Source organism: Manacus candei, unplaced genomic scaffold (assembly GCF_025592945.1).
Source record: "Manacus candei isolate 608988 ecotype Guabito, Panama unplaced genomic scaffold, ASM2559294v1 h1tg000014l, whole genome shotgun sequence".
NCBI lineage: Eukaryota > Metazoa > Chordata > Aves > Passeriformes > Pipridae > Manacus > Manacus candei.
In genome coordinates this window covers 65,219,955-65,236,164 of record NW_026138062.1, presented here as the reverse complement: position 1 = coordinate 65,236,164, position 16,210 = coordinate 65,219,955, and the positions used below count along the sequence as shown (strand labels likewise).

At 38.1% G+C, this 16,210-nt stretch overlaps 1 protein-coding gene across 2 annotated transcripts in view; it reads right to left on the bottom strand.

The window, feature by feature from the left end:
- Nucleotides 1-16,210, bottom strand: part of SYNJ1 (synaptojanin 1) — a 49,340-nt gene that overhangs the window by 11,475 nt on the left and 21,655 nt on the right. For both annotated transcript variants that reach the window (XM_051780313.1, XM_051780315.1), the window contains exons 14-26: nucleotides 13,267-13,458; nucleotides 12,801-12,885; nucleotides 11,418-11,558; nucleotides 10,880-11,072; nucleotides 9,507-9,665; nucleotides 7,861-8,017; nucleotides 7,405-7,522; nucleotides 7,081-7,296; nucleotides 6,338-6,416; nucleotides 5,435-5,597; nucleotides 4,580-4,786; nucleotides 3,855-3,983; nucleotides 3,273-3,311 (exon numbers count right to left, since the gene is read on the bottom strand). In XM_051780313.1, coding sequence (XP_051636273.1) covers nucleotides 3,273-3,311; nucleotides 3,855-3,983; nucleotides 4,580-4,786; nucleotides 5,435-5,597; nucleotides 6,338-6,416; nucleotides 7,081-7,296; nucleotides 7,405-7,522; nucleotides 7,861-8,017; nucleotides 9,507-9,665; nucleotides 10,880-11,072; nucleotides 11,418-11,558; nucleotides 12,801-12,885; nucleotides 13,267-13,458 — 1,878 coding nt within the window. The remainder of the gene's footprint in view (nucleotides 1-3,272; nucleotides 3,312-3,854; nucleotides 3,984-4,579; nucleotides 4,787-5,434; nucleotides 5,598-6,337; nucleotides 6,417-7,080; nucleotides 7,297-7,404; nucleotides 7,523-7,860; nucleotides 8,018-9,506; nucleotides 9,666-10,879; nucleotides 11,073-11,417; nucleotides 11,559-12,800; nucleotides 12,886-13,266; nucleotides 13,459-16,210) is intronic.

Below are 16,210 nucleotides of genomic sequence, written 5' to 3'. Positions count from 1 at the left end.
TTGCTAGTCACAGACATAAAGCTGAATGTTCATCTCAGATGGCCATGGACACAAGGAAACCTCTCTCTTCAAGAGCAAGATCTCCTGAACCTTCCCTTCCCACAGCTCAGCTCACATTTTGAATAGGCATTGTCAGCATGGTTTTGTTAGGCATATCTTGTTTTATGCAGGATGATGACTAAAGCCACTGCACCATACAGAGGAAGGTTGCTGGGCACCAGGATTTTAGAAGGTTTTGTAAATTTAAAAATATTCAATACATGGAAGTGAAAGGGCATAAAGGGCAAAATACCTGAAATTTCACTTACTAGTAACACCCTTCAACATGATAAAACAAAATTATGGTGCTGGGATCACAATAGGCAGTATAGGAATATTTTAATCTTATGCACAGTGAAAAATGTACATCTGAACCTGACACACATTTGTGGGTCTCATTTTAAACTGACTGTTGTCTGTCTGGAGCTTGAAATCTCTACTGCAGTTTGACATAGGACTTTCCAAGAAAAAATATCACATAGTTGTTTTAAATAGTATTTTAAGGAAAGGGGTTGGATTTACACAGAAACAGCCTGTAACTTATGCCCTGACATCCTTCAGACAAACACTGCATGTTTTGCAAAGATGACATTTAATGGAAAATAATGTAACCCTGACCTCCAATAAAGTAAAACGTGCATATATATATGTGTGTTTATACATACATATGAAATCCAGGCCCCTTGCCTGCATTTGGACAGTGCATTTACTGTTGTAGCATTAAGGTTTCTTGTTTTCTCCATCACTCAACATTCCTTCTTCAGCAAGAAGAAAGGTGCTTTTCCCATCTTTAAACAAAAAAAGCTTTTTCAAACTGACTGCCATATCCTGATGCACCCCAACAACCTGGACTCTGCTCTGCAAAACGAACCCCAAAGCTACAGGTGAAAAATAAAGATGTGGAATGGTTCTTGCAGGGCTAAGTTTAATGAGGGACTATAAATAGCAGAGTAATCTAATCAGTACTTGCTGCTTGAGTGCAAGTGTTTTCACAGCTTAACATACTTGCATTTCTTTTAATGCCAACTGTATTACTGTATTACTGTATTCTCTAGGTTCATTTTATTTATTTGGAGGATAATCACAGTGAAAATGTAATGCATTTTACCCAAATTATTGCATATACTGAAAACACTGTGTACTCTCTTAATCTTAAGCCCATTTTAACAGTTTAAACCAATGATAACTGCAACAATCAGGAAAAATCTGACTAGTACTATTAAAGAAAAAAAAAACAGCCATAAATGTTATTTTTTAACTCAACTGACACTTAGCAGCCTTTATAATTTTTAATGTTCTATAAGAATTTAATCTGTAATGTATTAAAAAAGTCTTGGGTAAACAGTGTGACATTTTAATTTTTAACTATGAACAACTGAGAGCTTACAGTTTAGTGAAAATTTTTTGTATTACCATATGAAAAGTCTGCACTTTGTTAAGCCTTGCAATGAGTGCAGAGCCTCATTTCCTTAAATGTCAAATATGACCAAATTCTAAAACATTTTGATGTCCAAATCCTCTTCTTATCTTCAAAGCACACTGAGCTATTAGAAAAAATGTATGGGCATTGAAAGGAGTAAAGCACTTGCCAAAAAAAGGTCAAAACACAAAGGGGGGCGGGGGGAAGTAACATTTAAAATGCACAACATGTTAAAGACGTGATCAATGTCCCTTTGCATGTGCTACAGAAGTCTATAACCAAAGTTTCATCCACTTATACAGTATACAGGGTTATTTTCACAGGGTTTTAGGAGCCTTTCTTCTAGGGAAGAGAAACAGGTGCCCTTTCCCCAAGCAGAGTAACCCACTAGGACACTTATTCTGGTTCTAGCCCTGTGCTGAGCTCAGGTACCGTTGAAAAGCAAAGTATTATGCATTATACATGTACACCATGAGTGGAAAATGAAGAGGATAGAAAAGGTGAAGAACTTTAGGTCAGAATAATATATGAAAAAGAAATATACTACAATCTCAAATGACTGCATAAAAGGCAAGTTTTATGCAAGTTACAATTCTTTATGGAATGCTGTGTTGGGAAAGAGGATAAAAAAAGAAGACTAGTCTTGGCACAATTGAGACAGACTAGGCAAACAGGATTGTGTCAGTGCACATAAAGCTGCACAGGACTGAAGTACAATGAATTATATCTCACCTATGTTGAGTGTGATGTATAAACTATTTCCTAACACTTCTGCATTTTAACTCATTTGAATTATTATACCTTTGGCATAAAGCCCTACTCCCCTCCATAGTATTTAGGAGCCACATACATTTTTGCCTGACATCAGAGTAAGTTGGTTGATATTTCCAGACTATGTAAACCAGTTTATTTATTTTCCGAGATTGCTCAAAACTTTTGAATCATTTTCCCAAAAGAACTTCTTTCCTACCAACTGAGGGCTATTTCAGAGAAGTATTTCAGAGCCATGAGCAGTTTTCCCCCTATCCCATGTATTGATGAGCTGATTTAAGTCCAAGCAGGACAGCTCAATGTGTGACAAGGAATTAGGGGAGAATTATGTCAGGATTTTGTTATTTTGTAAAGACCTGTAGCTCTCCTTCAAAGTAACAAGATAAACTCCTTTCCTAAGTTTGTGTTTTTGAAATACACACTAATTGCAGGAACTATGGAGGACATTTCATGTCTCTAAGGAAGGGCTTAGGAGCACATTCCAGACTTGGAAGCAGAAAGTAAACTACCCATATATCAGTGTTCAGCACGGAGACAAATACAGCTCCATGATTTGGAGATCTCTGTTAATTGGGGAAATTGAGCCAGATCAGCAGTAGCTTCAATTTAAACAATTAATTAATGGATAATTACTGCAAGTAGCTACAATTACAAGCTGTTTAATTATGCTCCTTGACATAGCTTGTGAGGAAAAAAGCTCTCCTTTCTACAACTACAGACAAGTTCCAGCTTCCACAGAAAAGTTAGCTGGGTGTATTCCAACCAGGACAAAGTAATAAAAACGTGGGACAGCTTTAATCTCTGACTATAATGTACCAGCTTCTGGACAAATACTATTGCACTAAAAAGTTAGATGTAACTCAGAGATGGGGACAAACCCCAAGACAGAAATTATATTGACATTCAAGAGTTATCCATTTCTATGACATTAAGAATGACCCATTTTTATACCTTTGGAAATCATCACGTTAAGTATTGTCACAACAGATCACCACAGCAGTTTTGCTACGCAGTCACATTGGAAAACAATTAAAATCATTACCTCCAAATTCTTTTCTAGCAGGTGCAGGACTCCTACCTCCTGACAGTATTTTAGAAATGAATGCAGCAATAATGAAAAATATCAGTACAGTAGGAGGGAAGAGAAAGAATGAGAAAGTTAAAAATTACAAGGGTCAGCTGTTATTAACTATGTTGCCCATATGCTTCTGAACATCCAGTTTCTTGTAGTGCTCAATTGTTCACCTTTTCAGATGATCCAAATGAAGTCTACATTAAAAATGTGGACATGATAAAATGCGTACATACAGATGCCAAAATTAAAGAAATATAAATCAATGAATGCACAAGATTATTTAAATTTAAAAATGAAGATGCTATAAAAAATGAAGATGTTGACTAAACATTGCTGTAGGAAGCCCACATTTTTAAAACTGTGAAAATAAGTTTATAAAAAACTTAATTCACTATTAATATTTAAATGGTGTTGAAAAATGCTGTTATTTCCCATGCTGTTATTGCTATTAAATGTACCAATTAAACATTTTGGTCCCAAACTTTCAAGTTCATCTCACAGACTTGAAACAAAATATTCCTGAGCACGTGGCACAGGTCCCCACACTACCTGAGGGTGGAGGTGGCCTCTGGGGTGGAGCAGGACGTGGAGGAGGAGCAACAGGACGAGGGGGTGGAGGACGCTTCGGCTCCAGGCTCTGAGGAGGCTCTTTCTGCTGGGCACCAGCCTGAAATTCAGCTGAAAGATGTGACAGAAAACAATGCAAAAATTAATCCCTGTCAGTCCCCAGCACTGGAAAAAACGATTCAGAAGTTTCTGTGATAGGATAAAAAAAAAAAAAAAGGAAAAAAATCAATGATGAAAAGAAGATCTGCTAAACCGAGATTTTTGTCTCACGTGTTTTAGTAAGTTTATGCTTTTCATTAAATCCTCCACATTCTTACAAAGTGAAGCCTTCCCAATTTCAATTTTGACCCTTACCCATGAGCTAAGTGCTCTGGAAAAAAATGCTACCAAGAGAACCCTGAGGGCATTTGAGCAGTCTTTGTAAAAGCTACTCTAAATTACACTGAAACAAAGTCTTTTAGAAGCCATTCCAAATACCATAATTGCGTTCACTTTGTCAATAAAAAAAGGTTGTGTTTCAAAGGAAGTTTTTTATTATACACCCAATTTACAGAAGTACTGATTACAATTTACATCTCAGAGCTGACAGGAGTACAGATTGAAAGGAAAGAGTGTGCCTGGAGTGAACCAGGATTCCACGGACACGTTGGAACAGAACTTCCATACAGCAGTGCCTGAGGCAGTGGAGCAATGTGATCCATACACACCATGTGTGGAAACAGGAGGTCCAGGAGTTTTTCCTGGGGCTCGGCTGGGCCTCACTGGGAGCGTGGGTCCATCTGACAGGGTGGGAGACTGGCAAGGACTGGAACGTGGGGAAGAGCTGGGGGAGGTTCCAAGCCCTGAGCTCGAAGTTGGCTGTAGATGCTGAGGAAGGATTTCTTCTACTTCAGCACTGTAGTCATCAATGTCCCCTAAATAACAAATTCCCCAATAAAGAAAAGGGGATCAACAGTTACTTATTTTAAAAAAGTGGAGGAATTATAAACTGATTCTGGGCATGGGATTTTATGCAAAAAAGTCCTAAATTTCAAAGGAATTAGCTCAACAACCTAAGCATGCTTCTTACATCACAAAATTACACACAAAGGATGTATGTGCATTCAAACCAGTTTAAAATGTTTCAAATGCACAATTTATACTACAGGTACATGTTAAAGCTTTATATAACAGCATGGCAACTGTAATGTTGATTAATCTAAGAAACAATCAGTTTTACAAAGAAGACCTTTGCAAAAATTATTCCCTTGCTTTGCAATACATGGCAAGCTTCACTTTTTCTCCAGAAGGCTGGGCAGAAGATTCCAAGATATCTGCTGTTTGTAACAGCTTCTGCTTGAAAAAAGTACAATGGTGTTTAAAAAAAAGGCTCAATGTGGATGTGCCTTTGAAGAGTAAACTGTCAATTTAGAATGTTTTATGCTGCTATTCGAAATGCCTAAAACAGACAACTACCCCATCAATAACTCCAAAAAGACCATAAGAATCCTTTCCTCCCTAACTTCTAGGTTTCTCTACCATCAGGTACATTTCAAAATGAGGAATGCTTTATCTCAACAAACCTTCCATATCATAGTCTGCAGTAACCTCAGCATCTTCACAAAGCAAAGTGGAGCTTGTTGATGAAGGCAGCCCAATATTAATCTTTTCCAGATTCATTTCATCTTCCAAACTTTTGATCCAATCTGGATTTTTCAAATTTATGTTTATAATCCGTCCTTGTAGCTGAATTGCAAAAAACGTATGCACAAAACAGAAATTAAGAGCAAAGACATTAAAATTCAGCATTCTACATTTAAAAATTTAAAAAATAATTACTGAAAATATCACAAATAAGGTTATCGTGATTTTTGGGACTAAACAATGGCACTGACATGTCACAAAAATAATTATGCTTCTCACTTCATTTTTGTAATTAACTACATTTAGGTAGTTTAAACTGTTAATTAGAACTGTTTAACATTTTTCTATAGAAAAACTAACAACTTGTCTCAAGATTTCCCTTTTCAGTTGATCAGAAAGCTTCTGGGTTTTTTTAACATTTTTCAGTGATGGCACTACAGAAGTGCTGAATTTTTAATAAACTGCAGGCTATAAATATGTTAAACTTGTTCATTCTAAAAAATCCCAAGTAAAAAAAAATTCTGCTTTTTAAATTACAAAATGAGAACCCCAACCCCCTCATTTGATAAAGATGCCTCTAAGTATGGGAACGTCATTTTTCCAACAGTCCTTCCCCTAAAAATAAATTAAGAGTGATACTTCTCTCATTTGGCTTTTGAAACTCAACTTAATGCTATGTGGCTACCAATAGAAGAAAAAAAAAGGCAATGCAACGGACTGGTATGGAATGGAAAAAACTTCTAAGAATTAAAGACAAACAAACAAACCCCAACCCACTCAAGTAGTCCCTAAAATGCCAGAACTTTTCTTGATATATGAAAATTCAGTAATTTTTACATTACCTCAATACCATTCAAATTCATAACATTCAAAGCAGAGCTTCCTTCCAAAAATGTTACCCACATCTTGTCTTCCACAAACCTGCAAAGTTCATTGGAAACAATAACTAAACAAAATACCACTACACTTAATAGTTCAACTGACAGCTTAGTGAAAAGGCAACATGCACAGGGATCCTCTCATTTTCAGTTCATTTAAAACTACTGACCTAATTTTAGAGTACAAAATTTGTATAAAACTACATGATGCTCTATATCAAAAATAAAAGGGTATCTGGAAAAAATATGTCTGAAAACTGAGACACTTACAGGTATGTAAAACTAATTGTAAAGACATTGAAGTTGAAATCTAAATGTTAAAAATGAAGCAGACCATAATTGAAATGCTCGCTAAGAAAGCAACTTTATTCAGGAAATAGGTGGGAACAATTTTGGACTTGCTCCAGATAGGACAAGGGGGAATGGTTTCCCACTGCCAGAGGGCACTGCTAGATGGGATATTGGGAAGGAATTCTTGGCTGTGAGGGTGGGGAGGCCCTGGCACAGGTTGCCCAGAGACACTGTGGCTGCCCCATCCCCGGAAGTGTCCAAGGTCAGGTTGGATGGGGCTTGGAGCATCATGGTCTAGTGAAAGGTGTCTCTGCCCATGGCAGAGAGTGGAACAAGATGAGCTTTAAGGTCCCTCCCAACTCAAATCAGTCTTTGATTCTATGAGTAGAGATTAAAAGTAAAAAGGTTTTTTTAACCTTATAAGTATAACTTCGCCATAGCTTGCAAATTTTTGAAGAAGATCATCAATCAAGTTATCATCAAAATAGTTTTCTTCTGCTGAAGAACTTCTGATGGACACCATCACAGTCCCATCAGGTGGTCCTTGCATTGCAATCACCTCCTTATACACTTTTTGTCTCTCTTCTGCTTCAATTTCAAATATGTCGATATCAATCAATGCAACAACAGGCCTTGGAAGAAAACACACAAGAAAAGCCTGTTAGCAGTGTATCTGAGCAACAAAATACACAACACAAGTATTAAATCTTAGGAAGTAATGTATAAAATAAAGCTGAAACCTGTGATCAGATGTTTTCAGCTCTGCTCTTCCGTAGTGCAACAAAGTGCCAGGATTCCATGTATAGGGGACATTGGTGTCAGTGTGAAAACTTGCATTCAGGAGATCCAGGTCTTCAGCTACACTCAGCAATGAAAACAAAAGGGGAAAAACACGGTGATTGCGAGAACGTGCTTTAAAAATAAGCTTTTGTAAACAGAAAAAAAATCATAGAAAGTAAACCCAAACCAAGTGTTTTACAGAAAAAAACTCTGGAAGTTCCTTTTGCACTACTGAAATGGCAGTAACTGGGATCTGAGACTTGACCCTCTGTTCAGCACCACTGCCTTTATTGAAGATGCTGTTTTAAGTGTTGTCTCTTACCAAGCCCAGAATCACTGGCACTGTGAATGTCACTAAACGGATTCTCTAAGCCAGTTAAAAGAGTATTTTAAACAACTGAAGGAAACACTAAAACCTGATCGGTCAAAGGGCCATTTTCTCCTCCTCCACAGGATCCGATCTGTCCACGCTGGTGTGCGACACTTCTCACTGGTGTCGTAGTCATCAGAGAACAGATCATACTTGTATGTAGGAGCAAAATTTATCTTCCCTTCCAAAAATCCCCTAAAAATCTGCAAGAGACAAAGCTGTTACATGTCATGCCAGAAGACAGAAACAGATGGGAAACAGCTTGAAACCAATCAGAATTCTCTATTCTAACAGTGAAACCCTGTGTAGACATCTCAAAATAAAAATAAAAAAGGTCATTTGGCTATATGAATCCTTCTCCACATCTTATCTGCTGAAAACATTCTACATTTGCCACTATGACTAAATAGTGACCCAGACAATCATCAATAAACAGAAATGTGTCAACATTTATATCTTTAAACCCAGGGTTACGAGCAACCTACTGTTCCTCCAGTGTCATTGGAGGTCACCCAGAACACACACCACTTTAATTAGGTGCTTAGTTGTTCCTGTGTCAGCAAAAGTTGGGAATTAAGGTTTATATTTTATGTACCAAGCATTCCTGCAGATTCATAGAATCACAGACTGGTTTGGGTTGGAAGCGACCTTAAAGATCATCCGTTTCCAAACCCTTGCCATGGGCAGGGATGCCATTCACTAGATCAGGCTGCTCAGGGTCCCATCTAACCTGGCCTTGAACACTTCTAGGGAAAAGCTGACACAAGATGCCTCACCAAAAAATAGGAGTTAAAAAAAAAAAGGAAAAAATAAAGCGTCATTAATATATTCAGTATGAACTGAAATACTAGAGATAACATCACCATTTCTTCTCAAGCAAATAGGAAAACAGAATAAAAAGAGGTAGTATGTGACATTATCTGTCACATATTTAGAGAGAGTGTCACTGAAAGGAATCAAAAACTCCCTCAGGGAGGCTTTTGCAACACAGAAACACACAACCAGCTGACACAAGACACGAGGAGTGCCCTTAAGTGTTTAAGCTGGACACAAGCTAAAACCTTAGTTAACTTAAGCTCCATTCTTGGGTTCAATCTCATACAGGCTAGTTTTACTTCACTTCAGAAATCTGTAAAATATAAATCTGACTTGGATCTTACAATCAAATCTGCATCAAGTGACAGGCTGGTTGTTTTTCTTGTTGGAAATATAACTTGAAATCCAGTCAATTTAAAAGTCTATGTCAGAAGATCAATGTCAGAATGTCAGAACTTCCACAACTTCTGAGACAATTTGTTTGCCTTCAGTAATTATTTCTTAACCTACTTATATTTTTCCTTTCACTGCTACATGCTGCCTCCTAGGAAACCCTACAAATCTAAAAGCAGAAGCTTTCCTCAGACTTTGTTATTCCCTGTTTTCTTTGTAAATAAAAAGGCACCATTTGGACTACTGCTTTTTCTAGCAGTAACAGCATCAGATCTATTACTGCAGCAACTTAAGTAAAGAGTAACATTAGCAGAAGAACTTCTACAAATACATTTTTTAAGTAGTTGCACCTGATAAAATGAAAAATATTTTAATTAGCAAACCCAGTGCTGAGGATACAGATTTACAGAATCACCACAGAGAACTGCTAAAGCCAAAGAGGAAAATGAAGTATTCTGAAGTATTGGTAACATTTCAAGATACCTGTCCAGAATTTTTCTGATTGATAAGTTGGTCTCCTGCAATGAGGGGATCCCAGTTCTGTTGTCGTATCAGCTCCTTCACCTCTTCATTGGGCATATCTATTCGATAATTGAAGTCACCACACCAGAAAATATAGTCATGGGAAAAGAGCATCCTTCCCTGGAAAGCAGAAGCACACAAGGAAGATAAAAACAACCAGGTGACAAATTTACTACTTCTCGGTGCAGAAGTCTGGTTTTCATCTGTACAATACATATAATTTCCAGTTGATGAGAACAACTGAAATACATCTCAGTGTTTGGTATGGTTAGAACAACACAGTCAGGATATGGTGCTCACATATACAGAACACGAGAGAAGGAATGTTTCTTATATAGTTTCTGTTTCTAAAGAAACATGAATCATCTCTATTGGATTCTAAAATTTTTCATCTTCCTACTCCTGTTTCAGAAGTCAGCTCCAAGGCAATGACTGCTGCCTCTGTCACAAAACCAAAACACTCCCCTGGGATTTTGTGGCACAATCTCCTGACAAACTGCAAATCAAGGGCTTTATTATTCAGATTTAATTGAAGACTTTTCAGTTACATCCAGTTTTCATAGCTAGGGAAAGACATAAGGGCTCTGTTACTTTAAGCAAAGCCTAAGGTCTGAAGTGAGAACTTCCCCCTTTGTTTTGATTTTTCCACTGCCCATAAATTAATCCAAGCAGATGCACTGGCAGATTAAAAAAGCACATTTAGGAAACTGATGGATGCAGTACTTTCAAGGAAAACTGACACATGACCATTGGGATAAATTTAGAAATCAAAAAAACCTGTAAAACTGCACACTGCCATGCAGACTAACAAAGGACAATTTGACTACAAAATTTAAAACATCTTTAAGTCTCAAGGAAGCACTTTGTTGCACTGATAAAAATTTTAAGTATTTACTTGGTGTTTGATAATCCTTTATGAGAACATGGCATGGAATTGTTAGCAAAAATCATTCCCATGTACTGAAAACAGTGCTGTTTCCTACGGATTTTTTTCTCATAGCTGATTAACTCCAGTGCCTACAAAAGTTCTACTACATGTCAGGGATCTAAAAGGCCTCTTTCCTATGCTAAATCCTTGATTCCTAATGCAAGTGAACTTGTGCTTCCATCATCTCTCTCAGGCATTGCACTCAAAAGGTCTATTCTTTTTGCGGTCTCCTATTTTAATAAAAGTTATGGGAACTTAATTATCTCTGAGACCTCTAACCCAAGGAAATCTGATCTTCACAGGAATCTGGGGAGGGGGAAAAACACAAATGGAGCTTCTGGATTACACTGCTGGAGCCCCAAGCATTTTACTTCTCATTCGTTGTGGAATTTGAACATTTGCTTACCATTGGAAAGCCAAGTTTGCGAGAAATTTCTACGAAGTCTTCGTTTCTCTCTTTAACCTGGGACTGCCCTGCAGCAAAGTGGCTGCAGACAAAGCAGAGGCTGGACGTGTGGAACAGCATCCGAATGGCCACAGCACCTTTGTTCCCAGTGGCTCCTCCCATGCCTGTCTTCACAGTATCGACAGCAACATCCCTGAAAGAGTGAAACAACTTTCAAAAACACGGTACACGCGTGTCTGAGTACGACTGTGGGCTGGGAAAAGAACATTCTTATATCGTCCTTTCAGCCATGGGGCTGGTTTTAAAAAATGCCAACAGCTACTGAGCAGGTAACAGGACAAAAGTTCAGCTTTTCAAGCTTTCTTGGTGACTCACGAGACATTTAAAAGCTAAGATAAGAGAATTTAAGCAACTACTTCCCCAGAAGATGGAACAACTCCTTCAGAGCCCCACATGCTCCTGGGTACATTTGGGTGTTATCCTGCAACACAAGGCGAGCTGGAGGTGACCCAGCCTGGGGACAGATGTGCCCACTGACCTGATAAAAGGGGCGTGCTGGGGCCTGATGAACACGAAGAGGCAGACACCCACCAGCTGCTCAGAGGCCAGCAGCACATACTTGTAATCTCTTGAGATAGTCTTCTGCAGCTCAGCAGCCCAGAGCTTCTGGTTGGTTGTGCTAAACAGTGAGATGAAAAATGCCAGTTTTAAAATAAATCAAATTAAGCAGGTTTCTAACTGTTGATTGAGTTGAATAAACTTCATCCAATGATCTCAACCTAACTCTTGGGGCAGTAAGCCAAAGCCAAGTTGGGAATGGTGCTCAAATGTCTCCCAGCAGAGACATGGGCTCTAGACTGTCATAACATCATCATTCAAATTCAGGCTCTACAAATGCTGCTTCACTTTTCCCAGCACCACAGACAACATTATATTTCCTCTATTTCTGAGCCTAGATTAGTGGAGCAAAACCTAAGAATTTTCCTAGGGAGTTACTTCCCAGCCTACAGCTCAGTCAATATTGGAAAAAAGTTGTCCATGGTCTAAGATCCAGAAGAAGCCTGCTTGGAGGCATAACAGACCCTGGTTTTCAGAGCTAGCATTGGATATAAATGAAAAATATCAGGCCTGGAAACAGCATTAAGTAGACACAGTGTGACATCAGGGGATGCCAAGCTGCTACTTGGTACTCAAGACAAAAGCCCATGCAAAAGTTACAGCATTATGGGCTTTAGGTGCTCTTCCCAAGGAGTTAAAGCTTGCCTAACATCAGTAAACAAGCAGTGCAGGCTTGTTTATGCAGAGAAAACAATGGACAAAGGGAATATGGCCCTAGGACTACACACACATTTATCACTGGTATCACCCACCACTAGGAAAAATGTATTTCCATAACCCACTCTGCTAGAGGTGAAAAATCCAAACTCCACAATAACACATCCATGTAATTAATGGAATGGCAGTGAAAACTGACAGGATGAAAGGAAGCCTTGCTTTATCCAGATCACAACCTGGTGCAAGGCACTATATAATGACACACCAACAACACATGTTTTTGGAAAGATTTTTCACAGGATTTGCCGTTCCCCAGAAGTACAAGAACACCAGAGCTAAATTAAACACAGGAAAAAGCTGAGGAGCTGTTGGAGGTGCAATCCAAAATATAGTCAAGTGCTGACTATTTGGATCCATGAGATTACATTATACATGATCTAAGTGATCACAGCTTTGCTAGGGAAAGCTGAGACGAAGTCTGCAATCCTGGCACAGAAATTGGGAGAGAGAACCAGAATACAGTAAAAAACTAATCCAGACTAATCCAAACCAGCACAAAACAGGAGAAAACAAAATTTTAAATAACATTTTACTCAAAAAACATGCTTATCAACCAAACTAGTCCTGTATGGATTGTAACACCCACCTGGCATTCACAATGTTTCCTGCATTTAACTCCACCATTTCTTCAAACCCAATGGCAAATATGTCCACAGGCTTGTTTTTGCGATCTGCAGGGAAACATGAAAATACCTATTTGTCCTTTCTAATTAACTGAAGAAGCAAGACATCATATATATATTAATTTTAGTAAGGAATTCTTTACTTAGGAAGAAATTCTTCCCTGTGAGGGTGATGAGATCCTGGCACAGGTTGCCCAGAGAAGCTGTGGCTGCCCCATCCCTGGAAGTGTCCAAGGCCAGGTTGGATAGGGTTTGGAGCATTGTGGTCTAGTGGAAGGTGTCCCTGCCCATGGCAGGGGGTGAGACTGGATGGTGTTTAATGTCCCTTCTAACTCAAGACATTCTATGTTTCTGTGACATCTATTTTAATATTCATGATCCAATTAGGAAAATCAGAGTTTTCAAGGAAAAACAGAATAAAAACGCTACCTTGGAATTCATGGATCCCAGCTAACTTTGGTGCATCCAGCAGCCAGTCAGTGAGGGTCTGATTTCTGAAGGCAATACTCCGGAACTGCTTCCCCCCGTTAACGTTCCACGTCCCAACACACACTCGGATCTTTTTCGGTTTTGCATACTTATAAAAGTTCTCACACATACTCTTCAGCACTTTTACAGATGCTGCAAAAAACATTTGAAAAGATGTTGTTTTTATACAGAATGTTTCTTCAGAAAACTTGGCAATGAGATCTTTCCCATATACATGCACAGACATGGAGAAAGTTAAGCTGTTGAAGGAGGAGGAAAGTAGCCTTCCCAGAGGAAAATGTCCCTTACAGACATTCCTGGTCTGGGTAGGACATTGACTGACTGAAAAACAGCAGCAATTTGTTCAAAATAATATGTAGATAAATAACACATGAAGGAAACATAATTTTCACGTTTTATAAATATCTGTCATTCTTTCACCTTATCTGTGATTCTCTAGGGAAACCACTATTTTTCAAACATACCAACATCATTTTCACAGATTACGTTTATGAAATCCAATTTCTATTACAGAACCAACTTGCAGATGTGTTCATTTCTGGAAGTGTAGAGTATGTCTATGTAAGCCAAACAAATCTGAATTATTTTTTAGGTCAGTTGAACTCCTAAAGTTCTGCTTTAGTTAGGAAGGTAGGCTGGGATTCAGAACAATTAAATTAATTTCTCTGTCCCACCAGCCTTTCCCTGTGCCTTGTTTTCATCTGTCAGACGGGAGAGAGAGGAACAACACATGTGTAAAGGACATTGTGGGAAACACAGAAATGAAACAGCTGATTCAATGGTCAGGTAAATTAATTTCACTTAGGTAAAATACCTATTTTGAGTGCTCTCTTGGTTATGAGACTCCGAGAGAATCATAAAAACAATATTAGATGGAATTCTTCTATTCACTTGTTGCTGTCTTGCAAAATAGTCAGTTACTGGGCACAATATTTTCATTGAAATCCCCCAAATAAGATGATTAGTGAGCTGCTGCTGTCTTTTCAGTTATTCTTTTTAAGGTTGCCACCTTTAAATTTGCTACAGAACCTTGGCTACCTGGGTAATACAAAAACCACAGATTCTCTAGCTCTCATGGGTTTGAAACAAACTGGAAACAAGAGAAGAAAATATTATATTGTATTTGTTGGCTGTGAGCTCTTTCCCTGCTGAACAAACCATATATCCATGGAATGGTAATCATAGAGAAAAGACAGTGAACTGGTTGGTGTCTCTTGGGGGTACTACAAGCAGACCATGCTTGGGATCATGCTTTCCTCATCATAATCCAGGGAAATGAAGCCTAGAAAACAACAAGGAGCCAACAGAACATTTGACAACTTCAGGTGAGAGCCAAATACTGAGTCTGCTTCTGACTGGGCCTACACATGAGGTAACTCAAGCCAACAAGTCCAGCACATGCCTGAAGAGTCGCCAAGGGTCAAGGACAGGAGCAACCCAGGACCTGACCACTGAGGGGAAACCAATCTCAGCAGTGTTGTAGCCACAACACATCCAAGTACCCAAAGAACCCAAACAGCATTGCAGGCAGCTCTGAAGGTTTGCACAGAGTAGTCTTTGTAGTACTCTGAGAAAGTTTTAGTATCAGAGTTTGGACTTATTATTCTCTCCAGTTTCTTCTTTTTCTTTTGAAAATTTAGCACTTTTCAGCTTTATTTTAAATATTTACTCCAAATCATTCAGAGTTGCTACCCAGCAACTTCTAAGAAAAGCCAAAAAATTGAATTTAACTCCTGACATTGTCATGAAGCCCTAATGTGAAGAGCCTTACCATGTTAGAGTCTAACTTTAGGAGGGAACTGACAACATGCTTATTACAAACAGGTAATTCTTACCTTTAAACTAGCAAGCTTTCTAAATTGTAAAATGGCACTTCTTATAAATTAGCATAAATAATTTTTTTTTAAAAAATCATCTGTTTTCCCAAATACTGAGTGAACCAGTTGCTTTTCAGAACTCCTGAGCCTCCTGCAAGTATGATTTTCCTATACATTTCTAGCTATTTATCTTTTCAGAAAAATTGTGCCTCACTCTGTCAAAAATCCAATCAATTACATTTTCTGTTATTTTGCAGGAAAAATAACTGCTGCTCTTACTAGGTAAACAGACATTTGGAAATCAGTTCTACAAAGGGAATGCCAATTTAATATTCTGTGGGGGATATTCTGTGCAACTGAACTTGATGGAATTACAACATCCAAATTCCTGTAGTAATGTTTCAATATATGCAATCTGTATCCAGGTGAAATCTTGAAATGCTAAAAAATAGTTGACTTGTATCACTCTTCCTGAGTTATAAGCTAGAAGGTAACACCATCAATGACAATGTGACTGGTTATTTCAATAAACATTTTTAACACTGACAAAATGCCAGTGAATCAGATAATTTGAGATGTATATTACCCATGACTCGGATTTCATTCTTGAGGTACTCACTAAGAGTTAAGTAGATAGAGTAAAACACATATAGAAAAAGCAAAGTTGACAAATGTAAAGGTCATTTTAATTTCCTCGAAATTATGCAGTAAAATCTGCATATAGGAGCATTAGGAATATTTTATTTTAAACAATAGTTTCTGGGAACAAGGAGATGATGAAGCATTACACAGCTGACAAGTACTTGCAGCTCTTCCTTCAAAATATGGAATATGTATATATCCTATCTCCCTTAATGAAGCAGCTTCAGGTAAACAGCTTAAGTAATCAAAAAGGAGAATTTCCACTAAGAATCAGAAAATTCAGAATTTCTGAATCCTCCATATTTTAAGCTCAACATCGGGGACATTGGTCAGGATATTACTGGTATGTCTACAAGTAGGAGATGAAGAGTTACCTAAAAAGTTCCCTCCTCAAGCTTTGCCTTCACTGAGAGTTTAACCTAAAG